The following is a 22,648-nucleotide window of genomic DNA, read 5'->3' as shown; positions in this document are numbered from 1 at the left end:
AGGGATGCTCCATTTGACAGGCCTCAGTTAGGAATCTCATTTCCATAATGCCCAATGTTGCTCTTAATCAAAAGACTTTAAAAAAATAGCTCTTAGGAAGAAATAAGTTGGATGCTCATTTAATGTTTGAGCATACACAGAGACATTCCAGATTAGGGCAACGACTTAACATGATGGCAAAAAAGAGAAATAAATGGGAGCACTGATTTACAATGAAAGTAATTTATAAAATGTATAGATGAAAAGTTAGAAATAATTACTGTATTTTAAATAGGGAAACAATAGGGACCTGCTGGCCTGTGTGCCTTCTCAGCTTGCTGTCCGGGTGTTCACTGTTAATGGACAATTTCCAGGCCCTTCTTGCTCTCCCTTCTTAGGTTTCTGCATCTTTCAACTGGTCCTTCAGAGGATGCTTTCGAACAGAGAGCCACCTTTTTGAAGCAGGAAACAAGGCTGCTCTACCCAAGCTGCCCTACACAGCCTCTACCACCCCCGCCTGCCTAAACCCCATCATTTGCAGCTATAACCCCCATCCCAGTGTAGCCGGCCTGTCTCCCTTTCACCTCCCTTCTCCCCCGCATTCCATTGCTGCCCCTACAGTTAACATACAGAGGGCTACAGTCTCCAGAGCTGTCTGGCCCAACCCCGGGTCAGCCCCACTGTCCCCTTACATGATAAGACTTACATGATAAACACAGGCCTGTCTTTCTCCGCTTGTGAGTTTGGCATTGAAAGGAATGGCGGAGGTCGTGAACTTGGGCTACAGCTAATGCTGCATCAATGGAATCTCTTCTCTCGTTATGGGGCCTGACCGCAAACATTCCTCAGCATCCGCAGCTGCTGCTGGCCTCCAGCCTCTGGCGTGCCCTAGAGAACCAAAGCCATCTAAAAATGGAAATATCTGGTGTGTGTCTCATAGTCATCTGCTTCAAGCTTTTGCCAGCTTGGCTAGGCCTGATGGGAGTTATAGTCCAGAACTGCTGGAGGGCACCAGATTCGCAAAGGCTGGATGTAGTCTGCTTTATTTTAAAAAAAATTAAAAGGGTCCTCGCCATTTTGGATTGTTGCCTTTGGTTTTAGAGTTAGCCCACACTGAAGAGGTGGCTGCATCTAAGGCATTGCACAAAGCAACAGACCACAGCAGGTTTTCCTCAATTTGGTGCCCTCTAAATGGCTTGGACTACAATTCCTAGCCGCCCCAGCATCATACAGCTGAGCTCACTAGAACTAATGGGAGATGTAGTCCAAAATACCAGGGTGTGGACACCAGGCTAGAGAAGGCTGTAAGAAAACCACTTTTTGTCACTGAGCACAGCAAGTCCTAGCTCTGTGAAGAGTGTAACCTGGACAATAAACATGCTTTCCAGAACATTTTTTGCACACTCATGCTTGACTTTTCAGGTGTATATTTGTGCATCAATAAAGAAGGGCAGGATTTAGCTTCCTTTTTGTGGGAAAGATCCCTGGAAACCTGAGGGTTGTAGCCAATTTTAAGGCTTATCCACACCTACCTTTTGCCTTGCTCTTTCCAGGCATAGAGCCATGCTTAAAAGCTCCTTGTCCAAGCCTTTTTAGACTTTGGCTAGCTCTCCGCTTCCATGTCTCTCGCCATCCTTCCCAAACTACAGCTTCCCACTTGGACCTAGGGTGGGAAAACATGGTTTTAGCTCTCCGTATCTTCCAGAGAAATCTCCAGGTTTTCCCCCTAGCCATTGGCTTCTGTTGAGAGGCATTTTCCAGGCCATTCTTTGCCTTGAACACGCTTTTTCCAAATGAAAGCTGTGGCTGGCACAGCTGGACACCAACCATTAAAGGACATTAGCCACCCTTTTCTCTAAACCACAGCAATCAGGCAGAAAACTCACGGAAATATGAAAAGGACTTAAAGCTGTACTCATGGGCAAAATTAGGTCACAGATTTTTTTTTATAAGTAAATTTTCAACTCAAGGAGGCAGGCAACATCCTAACGTTGCACCAGGCTGCAGAGCAGAGAAGGGAAGCATAGCCATTTCATCTGTGGTTTAAATGACACTTAGATAAGAATCTCGCTGGAAGAGTTTGACCCAGGCATTGTTTCATCACCACCACCACCATCATCATTTTATTTGTATGCTGCCTTCCATAATTAAAACCATGCTCATGGCAGCTGGCATGGACACATTCATATAAACACAAACATAACAAAAGTAGTCATAAATAAAACATCAAAAATTGCACAAAGATAACACACACATCAATATATCAATAAGAGCAACGAGACCCCAGCCCAAGTGTCTGTTTGGCAGCCTCAGCTTTTGTAGCTGGAGTCAATCAAGGCTCCGCCCTCCCAGGTGGAAGGAAAGGAATAGTGTGTAAAACTGTGTTTCCTGACCTTACCTTATTGGAGGAAATAAAATATAAGCCTATTGAACATTTAAGAGAATAATAATGGTGGTGGTGGCACACCTTCTGCAGAATGTAGTGAGCAGAAGAGTTTTCTCTGAATTCTGTCTTGGTTTTGTCTTTTGTTTTTCATAGCTCGGATGAACCTGAACGACGTGACAAAGCAGCAGCGCCTGAATTTGCTCAACAACATCGCCACAATCCTAGTCTTCATCATAGTCATCGTCAATATCTTCATTACCGCTTTTGGTGTGCAGAAGACGGGTCTCTATCCTAGCATTTATGGTGGTCGAAGAATCTACTAAGCCTTGGAAGGGTAAGAAAAGAGCGAGTCTTATGCTTCCAGATTGGACAGATAAACACTCACCATCCATTTTTGCTTATTTGGACATAGAATACTCCATCAATCATTATTCTTAGGCAGTTCATAAGTAATGAAGTGGGATGATGGCAGTTCTTCTCTCTTTCTCTCCCCCCCAAATATGAAAAGGGTGGTTATCTCTAGGGAGACAGTTCCACAGCAGAGGAGTCTGATCCTTGTCACCATCAACAGTAAGATGCACAACCTGCCTGAGCCTCTTGTTTTTCCTTGCAGGCTGGAGCACATGGTAGAAGATAGCTGGAATGCCTTTCCGCATAGCCTTATTGATCTCAGACTTGATGATCCATTTAAGATACACAACTGCCTGGGTGAACCCTATTGAAAGTACATCAGTTGCTCCTTGTGGGCTACTTCTGCAACATGTTTACAGCTCTGAAGAGGTGAATAATTTTTCAGCTGATCTTGACAGCAGCCTCTCCTGATCTCAACCCATAATGATGTTTGTCTCCTGTAATGGAGTAGTGGGGAATTTCAGGTCAGAGAGCCAAATGCAGCCCTCCAGGCCTTTCTCGGACTCTCCCCAGGTTAGACTTCTTCCTCAGCTGAACACTCCTCTCTTCCCCAGCTTACATCACCCACTGGCCCTACTCTGCACCCTTTTTCAGTTAGTGTGAGTGTAAGTAAAAACTAGCCTACCATACACATGAAAAAAAGTTCTTCTTTGTCTCTGACCCAGAAGGGACTGTATGAAAAATGTTCTCAGCCCCTGGCTGTAATGAGATTCCTCTGCAATTCAGAAGATTGCGTTCAGCTAGAGCTTCCCAGCTCCCACCAGGAAAGGAGCAGCCCACAGTGATTCAACTTGATGTACTCCATCAATGGCAGCAGCAGTCAATGTAAGCGACAGGGACAACAGTATCAAAATAAAACATTGGAAGAGAATTACAAATGAGCACAATTGGTAAGGGGCAGGTGCTAGGTCACTAGTTCAAATTTTGTCCAAGAGGACACTAAGTTGTCAGATGAAGACAGATTTGCAAAGCAGGAGAAAAAAATGATTTAAGGCTGCAGTCCTAACCACAACTGCTAAGAAGTCAGTCCTGCTGAATTCAGTGGGGCTTGCTGCCAGGGGAGTGGAGTTAGCATTGCAGACCAAGCCATCTTGTATAAGCACGCAGCATCCACCCAGAGAAGAGGCTGCCCGCTGTGTTTCTTTTTGATTCACTGCTCTTGCTTTGCGTCCACCTGAGCATGAATTAGCGTGGGATGCATGTCTCCGGATGAGACTTTGTTTCTTTGTTGTGTAATGGGATCAACTGCTCTCAGTGATGGGATGCAACAGAATGACCGGCCCCAAATAGTGACTCACACAGGAGCACAAGTTGTTGGCTCCTCTGAGGGTGGACAGTTATTACCATAAAAGTAAAAAAGAGAAGTGTACCTCCAGTTTTAGCTCAGAGAGTCTGCCCCAGCTACTAAAACATTGAGAAATGCAATTATTAAATGAAGAGCATTATGTTACCCTGATCCAGTAATCAGTGGTGGTGCAGAGGCTCTGATGCAACTAGCTGAAACTCCTGTTATTTTGCTGGAGCTCCTGAATAGCCAAGATTCCCATAGTTTCTATGTACTTAGTCCTGCTCCTCTATGGGTGTAAATTATTATGTAAAACTGCTTAGTTTTTTGCAATTTAGCTGTATACAAATTCTGTTATTTAAATAAAATAAAAAGTGTATTTGTGTGTGTGTGTGTACATATGTACACAAAAGGTATAAAACTAGGATTATAGTGGAAATACAGAACATCAGCTTGCATGTGGCAAAAAATAAATTGCATTATAAACCTCTGCTGGTGGCAATAATACTATGCATAGTAATGCAAAGCATTTTAAAGCTGTACAAGTTAACCTTGATTTTTGTAAACAGTGCATTGCTCCTGAAAGTTACCCCCATGCTGTCCTTAGCCACTCTTACAATATTTTATAAAGGACTTGCAATTTTCTCATCCCACTTAGAACTGGTGCATCTTTTGCATATTCCAACTATTTGCTTTCTCTTTATTTATTAAAGTATATTTTATCCAAAGGTGTGACTTGGTCTATATATCAAATTACGCAATGCAGACAGTGAATGAAAATCTTAAGCACTAAACATCTTTTTTTTATATCCTTTTATAGAATAGTACATAGCTACCCAGATACAGAAGAGGAGACAGATCCCATATGCAAAAATTTCACATTAGATTGGTCCACTTTGCAGGCAGGCATTTGAGAGTCAGAAAAAGACACCACACACATTTTCTGTAAGGAATCTGTATTTGTAAACGGAGGCACTTATGCTTCCTCTTGCAAGTAAGAAAAGGTTTGGGACTCGTCAATAAGGCACACATTTCAATTTAAATATACCAAAGAACATTTCAGATATTCACACAAGCTATAAAAGGTGTAGAGGTACTTCAGTGAAGGTGACATTGATGACACTGGAACAAACAAACAATAGATTCAGACAGGTAAGTCCTTTCAGCATAGGTCCTTAGAATTTCCTTCTTTGACTTCATAGCAAAACCCAATCCTGATACACACATCCAGCGTTTGATGTTTATGCATCTGTGTGTCACCAAGTCAAAAAGATATTGTTGAATCAATGAAATCTGCACACATTTAAACAGGATTAAATAATAGTTCTGAAGAAAGAGGTTTACAGTGGTGCCCTGCAAGACGAATGCCTTGCAAGACGGAAAACCCGCTAGACGAAAGGGTTTTCCGTTTTGGAGGTGCTTCGCAAAACGAATTTCCTATGGGCTTGCTTCGCAAGACGAAAATGTCTTGCGAGTTCCTGCGGGGTTTTTTTCCTCCCCCCCCTTTTCCCAAGCCGACTCGCGGAACGGATTCTTTTCGTCTTGCGAGGCACCACTGTACTTTGTTTTTAAATTGGGTTGGGGGGACCACTGACCCACAGGCCAACCCACATCCTCCTTTCCTTGCCTCATCCCCTCCTTCTCCACACTGAGGCTTGAAAAACTACAATAATTTTATGCTGCATGGGGGTGGGGTTACAGTGGGTGAAGAAAGAGTTAAAAAAAGAAAGGAGACTGGAAACTCATATGTTTCCAGAGACAGAAAATGCCATTCCCATTATCATTTGGCACACATACACACACACACACTTTAACCCACCTTCATCAATGAACCAACTCAGCTCCTCATTTTACACACAGCTGTTACCCATTTTGTGTGACCTGCTTTAAGGACTGGTTTGTTTCCTGAAGGTGTCAGGCCCAAATCTGACTTTGAGTTAGCACAACTTCTTCCCACTGCTTCCAAAACTGCAGCGTAGATAGCTCATTTTCTTACATATTTTCTGATGCAAGGACACCTGGTCTTCATACATAATCAGTACCAAAACATAGTAACAAAACCATAACCTTAATTTATCAATTAGTTTTAAAAAATATATTTTGTCCTTCGCAAAAGATTATTTCCCCCGCCTCTGGGTGGCTTGGAACACATTAAAATCAGAGTACAAACAAACCAACATTAAAACTACAAAATAAATAGAAGGGGTGGGAGGACAGTGTATAAAAGCTATTTAACTCAATGGGACTTCTAAAATATATGCCCAGGATTGCACTGTAAATGAGGGTGGGGAACCTTTGGCCCTTCAGATGTTGTTAGAACCCCAACTGATCAGCATGGCCAGTTGTCAGGGATCAGCATTTCCCAAACTTGGGTGTCCAGCTGGTTTTGGACTACAGTTCCCATCATCCCTAACCACTGGTCCTGCTAGGTAGGGATGAAGGCAGTTGTAGCCCAACAACATCTGGGAGGCCACAGTTTCCTTATTCCTGCTGTAAATTAATCTCTTGAGTTCTAGGCTATTCAAGGGTTGTTGTCTCAAGTTCATATTTCCAGTTCCCTGTTTTCCCCATTTCATATGACTGTCAGGATAAACACAATTCTGTGCCAAAAACCTATCTCAAGTCCTAACAGGGTTTTGACCCAGCTTAATGGTAAGAGACAGAGAGAGAGAGAGGCCGCTTATTGAGAAATACAGATGCAGGCAAGCCACAAGGTGAAGGCTTCAACATAATTCTTTTTGCTGTACCTGAGCAGAGCACAATATGCATTAAGTGAGGAGAAGAATCCGCTAGGCCCCTTTAGTGTGTCCTGGCTGGGCTTATGCACAGGTAATCGGACACAGCCCACATATCAGAGTGACTTTGGTCCAAAGGCATGGATTTCAGGACACAGTTTTTGTTCAAGTATCTCAAAAAAAGAAGCATCATTAAAAACAACTCACACTACACATAACGAGGCTATATTCCTCTTTCTAACACACTGTGGAAGGCACTCCTTTTCATTTGTACCCGTTGACCAGAGAACTGCGGCATTACTGATGCTTCTAAGAAGTGAAAGCATTTCAGTAAAACCTCGGAAGAAGTAGGAAGGCACCACAAAAAGAGGCTTTTGAGGCAGAGGGATGATGCAGGGGAAGAGGAAAGGGGAAGGGTTATAGCTTGGTGGTAGAGCACTTGCTTTTTAGGCAGAAGGTCCTGTATTCAATCTGCGGCATTTCCAGGTAGGGCTGACAATGTTTCCTGCTTGAAGCCCTGGAGAGCCGCTGCCAGTCAGTGCAGACAATACTGGGCTAAGATGGACCAATTGGTCTGACGTAGAGGAAGGCAGCTTCCTATGTGTCCTTTTTGCTTCCCAGAAGTGCATCTGTGACATGCTGGTGAGAAAGTTTGGTTTTGTGCTCTTAAAAAGATGGCTGTCGTGGATGTAAGACACTAGAGGTAGGATCATTTTCTTCCCATTTTCATTTTTCTCACAAGATAAAAACTCTCAGTTCTGCGCCTGAACTTATTTTCTCATAACGCCTAAATTCATGTTCTGACTTCTGTGGTACTGGAGGATTCTCCTCGACATGCCTGCATAAAGTCTGCACTGCGAGTGCAAATGTTCCTCACATCTTCAGCTGCCGTCGGTTCCACATGCCCCGCTTGGAGTGGAAATGGTGGAAGAAGTTTCTGAGAGAGAGTCGTTCCACCTCCAGGCCAGCCTGAAAGATCCTGTGGGAGGAGAGGGAGGGAGAGAGATTGGAATGAGATGCTAACTAGGACTGCCTGCTTCTGTGGAGCTTGGATTGGGAGGGTGGGGGAATCTTTAAAGCACCATGGGCCAGGTCAAGATCAGGACTCTAAACTCTGATTAAGCAAGTGATCAGGAGGGTGGGAAGTTGGGAATGGCAGCCACAGGAAACTACCCCTCCAACTAAGAGTAAGGGGGACACTTCAGTGGCAGTGGGTTTTTATTGGACCAATGGGACTTACTTGTGAGTGAATATATGATTGCTCTGTTTGCGTGTAGGAGGAAGTTTTTTACGAGGATGAAACTTAGTGCTTAATAGTGGTTTGGTTAATTGCTTTTAATGGCTAGTTGTTCCACATTGTGCTTTTCCTCTTAGACTTCACCCATCATTACTGAGCTAGATGAACCAATGGTCTGATTCAGTATAAGGCAGCTTCCTATGTTCCTATGAGAAGAGAACCCAAAGCCAGTTGCTGCTGCACATCTTCACTCACCGGTCCAGGAGTTCCCAGTCCTCTCCTCCCCACTTTTCCCCAAAGTCTCTGGTGTTCATGCCTCCAACGCGAACTAGATCTGACTTGTATATACCCAGGAGGCCAAAGCCGTTCACTTCCCAGTAGCCTATGAAAGCGAAACAGAAAAGCATCAGCCACATCTACACGGTTTATTAGTAAAAATTAAAGTTCTCAGACTAACCTGTGGCACCCACTGGTCCAGACATGTAACAGATTAATAGGGAAAGATCCAACTAAAATCCTCTACACACACACACACATCCTAATGAGTTGCAACCACTCTTCATTGGGAAGTAATAGGATGCCGGAATGAAGAACTTCAGGACTTGGGGATGGAAGGGCTAACTGCAGTCCTCATGAATCTCCCCAGGCCACATCCCTCACTGATCCCTGCTTTGCACCCTCCCTGACCTGAGTGGTTTTGCCTGGCAGGAATGTGTCCTGGAATTCTGATACTGCCTCCTACTTGCCTGGAAGGAGGGTAGAGAGGAATGTATGATTATGCATAAAAAGTAGCCAACCAAGGAAAGTACTGTACATTCCTTTCCCCACCCACTTCTGCCTCTCTCCACCCCAAGCCACCACTAGCACATGGGCCCAGAAAGGACTGCTGACTTTGGGCTGACAAAGATTCTACCAAACCTTCTATACAGAATATTTTCCTTGTCTGTCCTAGACCTTCCCCCCTCTGTTATGAAACCGCTGTTTTAACCATCTCTACAAGGCTAAACTATGAACTGTAGAAAAATCTGTTTGCGATAATGAGGAAGAAAGATGACCAGAAGAATATGGGTTTTGTGCAAAAAACCTCCCTGCAGCACCTCACCATCAGGCCATTTTGGGGATGCACCACAGTGGAGCCTCATAACCATAGGTGCAAAGGCCATTTTCCCTTCCACACAGTGCTTCCGAATGGAGTCAATGATCCCTGACGGGAAATGGATGTGAAGATCACACAGGAAAATGATGCTGTGCGAATCCTGTAATTAAGCAGAGAAACGGAGCAGTCAGGTCGTTATCCACAGTACACTCGTGCGCGTGGGGAAAGGCTCACAGAAACGCCCATTCAAGGAAGATGTGAACATCACACAACATCATGCAACACCCTCCAGCTCCAAGACAACTTCTTATATGCAGAACAAACCTGTCAGATACCTGAATTTATGTGTGTGTGTAAAGAGTTTCCACTACTATAGGCAGACTTTTTTTTATGGATGAACCACTCTTTCAGTTAGAAAGATGAACCCAAATATTTAACCTACATCTACTTCCATGTGGTTTATGTTCATTCAGCCATAGAGCATCTTGTCTTACCTGCAGAAGGCCCCAATCCCTATCATCTCCAGATAAGGCTTGGATTATCCCACCTGAAACCCAAGAGCAGGGTTTCTCAACATTGGGTCCCCAGATGTTGTTGGACTACAACTCCCATCATCCCTGAGCCCTGGCCTTGCTAGTTAGGGTTGATGAGAGCTGTAGTCCCAAAACATTCTGGGGACCCAAGGTTGAGAAAGGCTGCTGTAGAGAGTCAGAGCAGGCAAGGCTGATTATTTTTGCCCCCTGCCAACCCACTCTTTAGCACCCCATCAGAACAAATGTCAATTCAGATTTTCTGCAGATTGACATTTGCTCCAATTGAGTGCTGCAGAGCTAGTTTTCATAGAGAAAGCTCCAGAGCAAAGAAAACCTTACATTAAACCCCTTTAAATCATTCCGAAACTACCTAACATTTGGCAGCTGAGGCGCTTTAGCTCAGCCTTCCCCAGCTTGCTGCCTTCCATACACTTTGGACCACAACTCCCATTACCTTCAGCCAGCATGGCCAATGGTCAGGGGGGATGGGAGTTGTAGTTCACAGCATCTGCCCTAGCCAGCTATCACTCACCTTCACTAGGTTTATCCCAGCTTGCAGGCCTGCGGAGCGCTGAAAGTTCCCCGTTAACCGCAAATATTGGTACCTGAAGACAAGAAATGGGTTATGTTTTTACAGACAAAGTAAGGCTTTGTAAGGTTCTACACTTAGGCAGGAAGAATCAGCTGCACAAATATAAGATGGGGGACACCTGGCTTTCCAATAGTATGTGTGAAAAGGATCTAAGGGGTTGTAGTAGACCACAGGCTGATGCAGCAGTAAAACCAGTTAATGCTATTCTAGGCTGCAACAACAGAAGTATATGGTAAGAGTTGTTTGACAGTAGAACAGAGGTTGGGTGACCATCTGGTATAGATGCTTTAGTGGAGATTTCTGCATTGTAGGGGGTTGAACTAGTTGACCCTCAAGGTCCCTTCCAACTCTAAGATTCTATGAATAAGGATTATTATTATTGCATCTGTCCCTTATATGCTTCAAATATGCTGGCCCATGTTCCTGTTTGCAAATGCAATGAATCTGCTCTCACCTGCGCAATGAGGACTTTTTCAGAGCCTTTTCTACATCCATATCGTCACTGCTGTAGTCTGTGATGATGACGTTGAAATAGGGGTCCTTAGTAACCCTGAACAGCTCTTCCATGTCAGAAATGAACTGCAGCACCCATCGTGCCTGGTTTTTCACTGTTTGGCACCGGGAAGAAAGAGAAGAACAGAATGAGGGCAGAGTTGGTTTTAAAGGATGGAGTTGTGTCCCAAGGGGGCAAGACACACACATACACAATTTCCTTCCTGTTCTAGTAAACATGGGCATGGCCCTAGATGCAATTGCTGACACCTCTAACCCGAGACTATATGGAATAGAGTCTGACTCAATATAAGGCTGCTCATCATATCCCTATTCAGCTACAGATGCAAATGCAGCTGCTTCCAGAGGAGCAGCCATGTCAGCCTGCTGCAGCAAAATATATGAAGTCTTGTGGCAGCTTAAGAGCTTACTAATTTATCAAATACAGATATACAGCATTATTGCTATACAGCAAACAAAGAGGCGCAGTGAAGATAATGAAGCAGTTTGCTCAGAGGAAAGCTTTTCACTGACCAGTTTGTATTGTCCAACTATAGGCAGAGTCTTTAGTGGGCTATCTAGGCCAATATCAGGGAAAAAATTGCTAGGCTTCATCATTTAATTCTCTAAATAGTATAGCTCTATGATACTGTGGCATCAACCCAGGGCTGTGAGTGCAGAATAATTATCCAAATTGATTCTGCGCTAAGGGAACCCAAGTTCTGTGACAAAAGCTAAGAACAAATTGTCCAAATTAAGCATGTTTTCACTACTTCCTTCCTTTTGCAATATTCTGCTCTTTATTTTGGTAAAAAAAAATTGCACACACAAATATATATATTTGTGGTTAGTTATGAGGATTGTGAGGGGTTCAATACCTAGACACTACACCCCTTGACTAGTAGAATTTTTCTGGAGGAAAACCTCTGCTTAGCTCCTTTCATGCATAACTTAAAACCAAAACAAAGCAAAACAGAACACCAACACAGCTGTTGAGTTCTTAGGATGCTGGATTCTTAGAGCCAAAGCCCACACCTATGGCTTTTCTGTGCTCCTGTGAAACACACTTATCACATTTCCTTTAGTTCGACGGATGTTACCTGAAACTGGAGCAAAATCATATAGCTAAATATGACGACCGATTCTGTTTTAGTACCTTAAGATGGATATTTTGTCCTAGGAGAATTTTAGGATATGTGACAATTTGAGCTACATGATAAAAATATGCTGTGTAAGAAATATAAGAAAGAGCATGGGGCATTAACCAGTCACTGAGAGTTAGAAGAAGAAAAATTAAGGTTGCCAGATGGGAACTAACGAAAGAAAAGGTAAACGACACCTGGGTGCTTAAGTCCAGTCAAAGGCAACTATGGGGTTGTGGTGCTCATCTTGCTTTCAGGCCGAGGGAGCCAGCATTTTTCCACAGATAGCTTTCCAGGTCATGTGGCCAGCTTGACTAAACTGCTTTTGGTGCAATGGGACACCGTGACGGAACCAAGAGTGCACAGAAACACCATTTACCTTTTCGCCGCAGCAGTACCTATTTATCTACTTGCACTGGTATGCTTTTGAACTGCTAGGTTGGCAGGAGCTAGGACAGAGCAGTGGGAGCCCAGTGGTTTAGACCACAGCGCCACCTGCATCCCAGATGGGAACTAAAAATACTGTTCTATAATGTAGGATACAGCATATAAAATCAAAGGGAAAATAAGGTTGAGACTTTTCATCTCCCTGATATAGCACCTCTACCAGGTGAAGTACAGGTGGCAGAAGTCAAAATCCCAACATTCTCCATTGCAGCTATTTTGACAAGATCATAAAGCTATCACATCCCGCTTACCTGGCACTATGAAGTGGACAACGGCACGATGGTTCCAGGAAAAGCCTGCTGGCCAGCACAGGGCTGGCTCAGTTTTTCTGGCCAACAAGTGGCGCTGGCGGCCCCATGCCAGATCCTTCATAATACCCTCCTCCTCACCGCTGCTGCTACCATGCCAGTCCCGTGCAAATACGTATTCTGAGAAACGGACAATGCGCTTATCCCGTGCCACCAGCTCCAGTTCCAGAAGGTAGCGGCTGCCTCGCAGGTGGTCCTGCCGCTTCTCTACATTGACGATGCGCAGCAGTTGGAATCGCCTGAAATTGGCATGAAGGGCCACAGCTCAGTGGCAGAGTAGATGTGTTGCATGCAGAAGGTGCCAGGTTCAAGCCCCGGCGTCCCCAGGGATTGGCCTGGGAACATTCCCAGTTTGAACACTTGGGAAGTCCCTACCTATGCAGACAAGACTGAGCTGGATGGAGCAATGGTCTGACTTGGTATAAGGTGTCCTCCTATTATACGAAGGAATTGTGTCTTCCTATGTATGCCTACTAACCGTGATGGCTATGCTCAATGTCAGAGATAGTATGCCTCTGAACACCAATTGCTAGGAATTGCAGGTTTGGCTTAGAGATATTGAGTTGTGTATTATTTTGGTATTGTAAACATCATTTAAGAAGGTGTTGAATTTCTTGTACAATGATTTTTTGGAAACTACATACAGAGTTATTTAGTTTGTGATATACTTCTCCATAAGTGGTATTGAGCTTTGTGGAGGAATTGCAGGTTGGCAGAGTGCTGTTGTGCTCAGATCCTGCTTGCAGGCTTCCCACACACAACTGGCTGGCCAGTGTGAGAACAGGATGCTGCGTTAGATGGGCCATTGGCCTGATCCAGCAGGCTTTTCTAATGCAGTACCACATTTGCACACCAGGTTCTTAGGTCGTGTCTGACCAAGCACCAGGTCCACAGGCCTGATGCACAAAACATTTGCACTGTACCCTTGCCTAATTTTTGTTTTCACTGCAAGAGATCAGCCAGATACTAAAGCCTTCGCCATGCTAATGTTTTTCCCCCAACTATGTTCAGCCACCAACCATTTCAAAACTAAAATAAAAATGGCAAGTTCTGTAACAAGACAAGACAACTTCTGCCTCCCAAACAAACGTGCCTAATATCCTACAGTGGTCTTCAAGCAGTCCAGACCCAAAGCCCACCGCAGATTCCCAACCTGTAGTGTTGACAGCCCCCTTTCAGCCCTTCCTTGCTTTGCAACCATGCCATACTGGCCACAGGCCTTAGGACCCTCTGGGCTTGTCTAGTGACTAGGACTAAGCATTGGCCAGATCTACCCAGCTGTCCCTAAACTGACTCCCTCTAGATGTTGTCTGACTCCCATCAGCGCCAGACAATGTGGCTGGTGGTCAGGGATGTTGACAGCTGGGGCCCTGTAGAATCTGGAGGTCACCTGCTGAGGAGAGACTGGTCCAGCCCTAAGCAGCTGAAGGTCAGCACCCTGGACTCAATTCCTTGTAACTCCACCCTCCAGCTATTGACTCTGTTGATGCAGAGAGTAAGGTCAGTGGTGTAGTGGTTAGTGTCGGATTAGGATCTGAGAGACCAGGGTTCAAATCCCCACTTGGACATGGGTGACCTTGGGTCAGTCACTACCTCTCAGCCTCACAGGGTTGTTGTGGGGATTAAATGAGGAGGTAGAGAATCATGTATACCACTTTGAGCTCCTTGGATGAAAAGGTGTGATATAAATGCAGTGAATTAAAAAAAGGTTCCAGGTTTAAGTCTGTGGCACTCAATGTGACAGTGAAAATGCCAAAAGATAAAGACCAGATGAAATCAGAGCTCATTCCTAGCTCCCCAAGACTACAGAAGAACATATCCAAACATCCCTTTTAAGGATGAAGAGTGACTCAGTCCTCATTTCACAATGAGATCTGACAGCATTTTTAGCTACCTATCCAGACCCAAAGAGTCTGTTCCATGCTGCAGTTGCCAGCCTTAATAAGGACCAGAGTCTGCAAGGTGACTTTTGGCTTACCCTTTGTTCTTCTGGTTGAGCTTCTTTAGGAATGCATGAGTGACCTCAAGGGCTTCCTTCTCTTTTAACAGCAGGTTCCCCGAAGTGTTGCACTTCAGGTCAATCCAGTCTGTCCGCAGCACCTGGAAGTCCAAGTTACTTGCCCTGAAAGTCTGCTGCCAGTCCACTAGTTGGTCAAATGTAGGCATGTAACGAAACTCCTCTTCTTCATTTACCTCCCCTTCCACCTCCTCCTCCTCTTCTTCCTCCTGTTCCTCGACCACCGCCACCTTTTCTTCTTCCTCCTGTTCCTCAACCACCACCACCTTTTCTTCATCCTCCACCTTGTGCACTGTTGGCTGGGCAGAATCAGTCCTGACAGGTGGCTGGGGATCCAGATCCACTCTTCCTAAGATGACATTCGCAGCATCTGCTGCCTTGTGCTGGGCTATATACGAATCTACTTGGTTAAGCCATTGGTCCTCATGAGCAGGCTGTTCCTGGAGGGCTGCCTTCCCTGCTCCTTTGTCAAGCACCTGGGATTGCCTCCTTGTTTTTGTGGTTTCTAATGATGACAGGTCCATGTTTCCATTTGCATTAAAACCCAAAGTCTCTCTTGGGATCCTTCCAGCTGAATCCCTGCGACTGATGGGATTTTGTTCCCCAATCCCTTTGGTCCTTTTGTTAGTCTGCATGCCCTCATCTCCTCCTTTCCTCTTGGTCGCTGGCAACTCATGGGCACTTCTGTCACGGTGAGGAGAGTTCTCTTGGTTTCTGCTGTTCAGATACAACCTTCCTACTGGTGAATTTATTTCTGGGATGGTTTTATTGTTGGTCTGGTTGACCAATGTCATTACCCGCTTTTTAGCAGCTTTGCTCTGTGTACCTTTCCCAGCCACTGACAGGAGAGTCCGAGGCTTTAGTGGGGAATAATCATAAATATTGGCGTACTCCGCTGCCAGGATGGGAGCTCTTTTCACTTTGGGTCTGGAGGAGCTTAATGGAGGATGCATGTCATCTGGGTCTTCATACTGAGCATCATCAAAATTTTCTCCTTCATAGCCTGAAAAGATCAAACACAATTATATATATTGTGCCTTGGTTGTTGTTTTTTCTTTCTCTCTCTCTTCTTAATTTTGAAGTAATTCTTAACTCAACTTACATGGTGACCAGGGCTTCATACAGACCATACATTTAAGGCACATGGCTTCCCCCAAAGAATCCTGGGAACTGGTGTTTCCCCCTCACAGAGCTATCGTTCCCAGCACCTTTAACAAACTACAGTTCCCATGACTATTTGGGGGAATTCATGTGCTGTAAAGGTACAGTGTTTATGCAGCCTGAATGCACTTCAAAGTGCAATACTGGTGAGACTCCAGCCATCTATCATCTTAATTTCCAGAGGCATCCATATATAAAAATTTAGCATATGCAAATTTGTGTCATGAACCTGTGCCCCAAGTCTACTTAGCAATACCCCAGTCTATAGGTGAAAAAATACAGGCATCCCAGGTTTCTCTTTTGATGCATTTAGCCCAGTGGGTAGGGCATGAGACATTTTATCTCAAGGTTGTGGGTTTGAGCCCCACATTGGGCAAAAGATTCCTGCATTGCAGGGGGTTGGACTAGATGACCATCATGGTCCCTTCCAGCTCTGCAATTCTATGATTCTATAACTGTTGCATTTTGAACAGGGGTGTGGTATATGCTTCCATATGAACTAAGCATCTTAGTCAGCCATGTTTCCCATTCTGGTTGTTCCTCGTTTGATGTAGATATGAAACCACCTCCTACGATTCTGCCCATTGCAGTCTCTCTCTTCTTTATCACTCATTAGTCAACCATAAAACAACTTTTCCAGGTTTTTCCATACCTGGCAACTTAGTTGTTTCCTCAGAATTTGAATTCCTCCCCTCTGGCTTGTCCATTTTCACATACCTGGAGAATCCAAATCTGCAGGAGTTAAAAAGCAAACCCAGGCATTACAATTGCCACACTCTTTAAGCTTAGCCAGTATGCAACATTTCTGCTCTGCTAAACATCTCTTCTGCTTAAGGGGAGTCATTTTATGCAACCAGTAGAATCAAGTGGTAAAAGTCCGCTTGGACTGTACTACTTACAGGCTGCAGGTAGCAGGTAGAGGGTTGCATGTTTATGCTATTCCCTTGCACCTGTAATCTACCTTGTGGCAATGCAACCTACTTATTTTTCAGTTCCAAAAGTATCTTGCAGCTTCTTTAAAAATATTTCTTGCAATACTGGTACTGCGAACTCTCTTTTGCACAAATATTCTGGGTAGGGAGTATCTTGTGCATTTGGCTAGCCAGATATTTAGATAAAAAGGAAGAGGGATTTATATAGTTACATGGACTGAGTGACAGAAACAAAAAATATACTGTAAGCTGACATGGACTCCATGCTAGATACAGAAACAAATAATAAATGCTAGCTGAATAAGTGAGGGCAGTGAACAGGGCCTTGGTTGTAACAAACAACAATAGCAGCTTTAGATTCTGCTTGCATAAGGCAATGCAGATCTCTCTTCCATGTAGAAAAACACGTAGGAAATAATCCGGTGTGAAATGCCTTTCTCCTAAAATTCAGCCCCTGCTTTCCAGTGACAAAGCAACAGAGTTCAGTTACCAAGAAGGAAGGCTTTACCTGTTCAGGAAATATTCATTTTCCTGGTAAAAGCACTTGTTATGTGTCTCCATGTGCGTCAAACGAGTGTAGTCATTGGGATATACAAATGACAAATGGACCTAGAAAGGGAGGGGAGGAGTCCACACACAAAAAATATCAGTACTAAAACTAAACTTCAGGACTATTTTGTGTGATCAAGGACAGCCAAAGTTTTCAGAGCACAGCTCAGGTCTATTAGCCCCAAAATCAATAAACTTGCCTCAGATTTATTTATACTGACTGTTGTACACATGTGTAGAATTTTGAGAGAGATGCTTAGTTTTCCATACCAAGGACAACGGTTGTGCTATTGATTTTGTAGTCACTTATTCCAAAACGAAAGAGGAGAGATAACCACCTGTAAACATTTAGAAGCTCTTTTCCTTATTTTTGAGATTGAAAAAAGGTATCTGATATATGCTAACAAGAACAACATTTAAAGCCCTGGGTTTAACTCTTCTGTAACACAAACAAACAGTGAAGCACATGACAGCAGCTGCAATTTCAGGGTAACTGAGCATCTATGCTATTCAAATGACCATCAAGTACTGCTCAAAACAATCAATTGCATTTCCCATAAGGTATTTAAGGTCTGAGATGTTGACTGATCCACTACAGCAGAGCTTTCCAAACTATGTGTCATGACACATTCATGTGTCGGCTGCAGTGTGTAGGTGTGTGATGTGAACATGCCCCACGCTCCTCCGGGAGGGTGGGCGGGCTGGAAAGTGGTTAGTTTAACCTCCGGTTTGCTAGTAAAACTGAATTACTGTGTGGCAAAATGATGCATGTCTAAAAAAGTGTGTCACCAACATGAAAAGTTTGGAAAGCTCTGCACTACAGAGATTCATTATTTCATGTCACAGGAATGTTCTCATCTGGGTGAACTGGTTAAAAGAAAGTGTAAACTCAATGTGGCAAGTTATCCCAGTTAGCGCCTAAACTGGAGAAAGAATGAATGCCATTGGTGTTTGGCCAATCAAATGTGTGGCAACCAAAACTGAACTGCCCCCTACTAAGGCCCCAAGATAAGTGGAGAAGATACATTTGAACTTAGAGGAGCAGAGCAAGCAAAACAGAGGCAATCTTAGCTGCCGAGCTTGGGCATCACCACATGAGCTCACATCCAGCTACCACTTTGAAAGAAAGTTCATGCAAGCACACACAAAAATGACAGTGTAGCAATAGATCCACTAACTTCACATGCCACTGTGGACAACTACACACAGCTTCCTAAAAGGAAAGCCAGCCTTTGACCTAAGCTTCAGTGTTAGCAGCAGCTGCAAGCTGGGCAAAGACTTGAATTGAGAATTAAGACTTACAAACTGAAGCCCTTGATAGCGCTCCAGAGGGAATCCATTGACCAGGTAGCTTGGTTTGTAAGGGCAGTCTGGAAGGATCTTGCGCAACTGCGACTTCCTTACGAGAGGCACTGAGAAACAGAAAATAAATGAGAGGCTATGACAGAAGCAGATCGGCGTAAAGCAGTCGGGAGAGAGCTCCTACTAACCATTAAATACATAGGAGCTTGTTCTCTTTTGTATCTAGATGCTCTAGATCAGCCCCAAGCAAAACCATCTAAGGCTGCAATCCTATGCTCTGGCAGCAAGCTAGATGCTTACATTTATAAATGGTGTCCCGGGGGTCAGGCTTGAGCATGTCAGCTGAGTGCTCCATTGCACCCTGATTGTACACAATCTTTTTTGGATTCGTAGCCAGTGTCTGCGGGATGTGACCAACTTCGTCCATTTTCAAAAGCGTTTCATCTAAAGCACATTAGGGTGGGTGGGGAGAGAAATAGTGGGAAAGGGTAGGAAGGAAGAAGGAATAATTTACCTTCTTAGGACAGCTGGATATATTCTTCTTCATGCAACTCTAACTCTTGTCAATTCTGTCACATACTGCTAACAAGCTTCAAGGGATTTCACAGCTCAAAGTTCTCCTTATTTTTAAATGCTAATCTGGCAACCCAACCTGAATTCCAAATTTCAGTAAATTACATGCAAGTCCCATTTCACAAGCCTCCCAAGCTATTTTCTGCCCTCCCTCAAAGCTCAGTGCCTCTCAAAAGCCTATGAAATAAACCTGGTATGAAGTGAAGAAGGGTATAGTGCAATATTTCTGCATCTGCCTAGGATGTACTGCGGTTAGAGGCAAAGCTTTTCTGTTGATAGGAAGGAAGGAAGACCGAAAGCAACAAAAAGGCCATTTGGCCTTATTAGTCCTGGGGGGCAGGAAGGGAAGATACTTACTAGCATAAAGGGAGAGGGATTCAGAGTCAATAACAGCAAACTTGGTTTCTGGGTCATTCAGCTTCCACTGAAAGAGGAAGACGGATGCATTCAAAGTTTATAAATTTGACAATTAGGAAAGGAAAGAGAGATCTGTCTACAACAGACCCACACGACTAGGAGTTTGCCAAGCTATATAAAGTCCACTGCTTACATATTGTGGTTTAACAGATCTCTAGCAAGCAGAAAAGCTGAAACAAAATAGTACCTTAGAGACCAACTAAGTTTGCTATTGGTATTGGTAAAGCAGAAAAACCAGGAGATTTGTTGCCTTGGTGGACTGCTATACAGGTCTGGTGGCCAAAATGAGACAGCATGGGGGCTCCTGTACTTTTAATAGTTGTGTAGAAGAGGCTGCCCTTGCTAAAATTTCCTCTTCTGCACAACTATTAAGAGCCCCAACCTATTCTGTACTTATACATGACTGATGCAAGGTAATTCAGTACACAATATACAATTGTGATCTACAAAGTCAAGGAATCCTTTCCCAATTTCAGATCCTGTTAATATATTACACTGTGCATGAAGATAGTGAGACTTTTCAGAAAGGAGGAATATCCAGGGAAAAGCGGGTGAGCAAAACTATCAAAAATAACACTCATTGTTTAATTTAATCCTTGCTTCTGAGATAGCTTAGTGTGTGCTTTTGGCATTATTAGATGTACAGTATTGGAAGAATACATTGCAGTTACTGTTTTGGTTGCTCAATTGAATTTAGTATTTGTCATCTGCCTGATGTACATGATTTTCTAGTCTTCTTAAATTAAAAACAGAAACAACAATGCAACACTCAGGAGTATGTCAGACATTTCAAACGATCAATTAATTGGTCTTCTCTGAGCATGTGGGAAAGATCACATAAAATGCAAAAATGAGTTGGGAAGGAAATGTCGGGATGATGAAATAAAGTGCCATCTGAATGCAGCCCTAGCCTGAGTACTCACTGCCACTACCACATGGTCTGTTCCTTTGTCATCTTGCTTGTGTAGCACCTCAAAGTAGTACTTGCTCATGGCAGACAACCTGCGAGAGGGAAGTGGACAAAGAAACACTATTAATGCAGAACATCTTTCCCCACTTAAGCAATTACGGAAACTGAAGTAGCCACATCACTTTGGACTACAAGACTGTATCTACTCTGGTCAAAAGGGGGTGTGTGGATTCTATTGGTTCTGTACAGTGATGTCTTCCAAGAACTCAAACTGGGTTGGAGTTCTATTTAAGCCTTTGACGAATTATTCCTTCCAGCTAAGGGATATAACCACTGAATTCTATATTTTCCTTCATCTCTGCTCAAATTAGGCAATGAACAAGTCAATTCGTCTAATGGCAAAGTCTCCATGTAGGGCAGGGAATACTTTCTGCCATTGCTGACAGTGTCAACCTGTGCAATTTGAAAGACTGACAGAGTTCAGACCTGCCCAGACCTATAACCTGAAGTGTCCTTGGAGGAGCAGCAGGATTAGAAACTATGGAGTCACTGGATCCAACCATCCCTGCCTCAGGAGTTGAGATTGCCACACCAGCTGCCTGGGTTGGGTTCCTGGGCAGTTCTATACCCTTTTGACTCTCTCAGGAACTAAGGAAATGGTGATCCAGGCAGGAACTTCAAAACCACAGCTGAAGTCCCTGGTTAGCCGTATACAAGAGCACCTGCCTGGGTAAGAGTCATGGTGGAGCCTTCAGCCCCTTGGACTGTGTACACACCATGCATTTAAAGCACATGACTTCCCCAAGGAATCCTGGGAACTGTAGTTTGTTAAGGGTATTGGAAATTGCAGCTCTGTGAACTACAGTTCCCAATATTTTCATGGGGGGAGCCATGTATGGTGCGGGTGTGATTATCTAGAAGCAGAAGAAACATCCGGAGCACAGGAAAAGAGACTGTGCTTCAAACATGTGCTGTGCATGCAGCTCAAGAGTTACAGAAGCCACAATTTCCAGTTCCTCAAAGCAGGGAAATGGAGCAACACAAGACAGGGTGGATGGCTAATTTTCAGATGGCACAGTTTTCAAATGATTATTGCAGCCTAGACATGGACAACATTGGCTGATTGAATCCATAGTTGCCATTTGATTATTGAGAATCTTAGGGGGAATTTATCTCATCAGAGAAAAGTAAGAGAGAGAGAGAAATTAAACTAATTTTTCTGCCTAGAAAATACGGATAATAGTCACCAGGGGGCACTCTCAAGTTATTGTAAGGTTTAAGCAGCACACAGAGCACACTACAGATAAGGAGAAAGCTTAATTTACTTACACTAAGGTTACCAGATTTTTTCCAGTGAATCTGGGGACACTTTTCAACTTCATTCGGAATGGATGGATTTTGTCAGGGGACTGGTTTGTTAATCTGGGGACTGTCCCCGGAAACACACACACACACACACACACACACACACACACACACACACACACACACACTTGAAGTTGCAATGTTCTAAAACAGTATTTGTAAAAACTTGGAGATCAGTATGGGAGAATGCATGCTAATTGTGTTTAATGCAGGGCAAGAGGCTGCATTGGTCCTTGGTGGTCCGTGACAACTGAGTAGACTTGCAGCCTGCTGGGCAAAACAGAAGCAGCAGCTAAGTAGTTCACTCACTTCACTGGCCTTGACTTCTGGCTCTTGAATTTCCCGAACTCCCCAGGTGCCGTCCATTCCTTCCCAGTCTGTACAAAGACAGAAAAAGTCCCCTTTACGTTATTCCTCAAGCAGATGAAGTTGCAACCTTGTTTGCTTACTGAGCAGCTGTGAGCTCTTCCCAAGTTAAATAATGCAAGTGTTCAATAATTTACTAAAGGATATGCTGGCTATGTTCTACCTCCATTGTCAAAAGGCATTATATGCCTCTGAATGCCAGTTGCTGGGAATCGCAGGGGGGCAGAGTGTTCACGCCTAGTTTGCAGGCTTTGCATAAACATCTGGCCGGCCACCGTGCTGGAAGAGATGGGCCATTAGCCTTATAGGCCAGCAGGCTTGCCTTATGTTCCTGTGGATCCAGTGCTGTTGATTGGTATTTTTAGTCATTCTTGAACCTTGAGGCAGAGCAGTATCCAGCTGTTGCAAAGCAA

General features: G+C 44.0%; 2 protein-coding genes across 5 annotated transcripts in view; one reads left to right on the top strand and one right to left on the bottom strand.

Moving 5' to 3' along the window:
- The window catches only part of NINJ2 (ninjurin 2), a 46,339-nt gene extending 41,550 nt beyond the window's left edge, over positions 1-4,789 (top strand). For both annotated transcript variants that reach the window (XM_081927527.1, XM_081927528.1), the window contains exons 3-4: positions 2,519-2,699; positions 2,979-4,789. In XM_081927527.1, coding sequence (XP_081783653.1) covers positions 2,519-2,688 — 170 coding nt within the window. In that variant the 3' untranslated portion in view covers positions 2,689-2,699; positions 2,979-4,789. The remainder of the gene's footprint in view (positions 1-2,518; positions 2,700-2,978) is intronic.
- A 1,017-nt stretch (positions 4,790-5,806) lies between these two features.
- Positions 5,807-22,648, bottom strand: part of B4GALNT3 (beta-1,4-N-acetyl-galactosaminyltransferase 3) — a 63,408-nt gene continuing 46,566 nt past the window's right edge. The window contains exons 7-21 of one of the 3 annotated variants that reach the window (XM_081926835.1): positions 22,179-22,246; positions 20,518-20,596; positions 19,535-19,601; positions 18,905-19,048; positions 18,605-18,714; positions 17,262-17,362; positions 16,474-16,553; positions 14,891-15,663; positions 14,622-14,854; positions 12,587-12,882; positions 10,709-10,862; positions 10,195-10,267; positions 9,136-9,289; positions 8,289-8,415; positions 5,807-7,775 (exon numbers count right to left, since the gene is read on the bottom strand). In XM_081926835.1, the coding sequence (XP_081782961.1) occupies positions 7,670-7,775; positions 8,289-8,415; positions 9,136-9,289; positions 10,195-10,267; positions 10,709-10,862; positions 12,587-12,882; positions 14,622-14,854; positions 14,891-15,663; positions 16,474-16,553; positions 17,262-17,362; positions 18,605-18,714; positions 18,905-19,048; positions 19,535-19,601; positions 20,518-20,596; positions 22,179-22,246 (2,565 nt within the window). In that variant the 3' untranslated portion in view covers positions 5,807-7,669. Of the gene's footprint in view, positions 7,776-8,288; positions 8,416-9,135; positions 9,290-10,194; positions 10,268-10,708; positions 10,863-12,586; positions 12,883-14,621; positions 15,664-16,473; positions 16,554-17,261; positions 17,363-18,604; positions 18,715-18,904; positions 19,049-19,534; positions 19,602-20,517; positions 20,597-22,178; positions 22,247-22,648 lie in introns of all 3 variants that reach the window. The other 2 variants (XM_081926834.1, XM_081926833.1) reach the window with 2 other exon arrangements.

The sequence above is a fragment of the Podarcis melisellensis genome (assembly GCF_964234715.1).
Source record: "Podarcis melisellensis genome assembly, chromosome: 10".
Taxonomy (NCBI): Eukaryota; Metazoa; Chordata; class Lepidosauria; order Squamata; family Lacertidae; genus Podarcis; species Podarcis melisellensis.
Note: the sequence above shows the minus strand (reverse complement) of the source record. Positions and strands in the feature narration are given on the sequence as shown.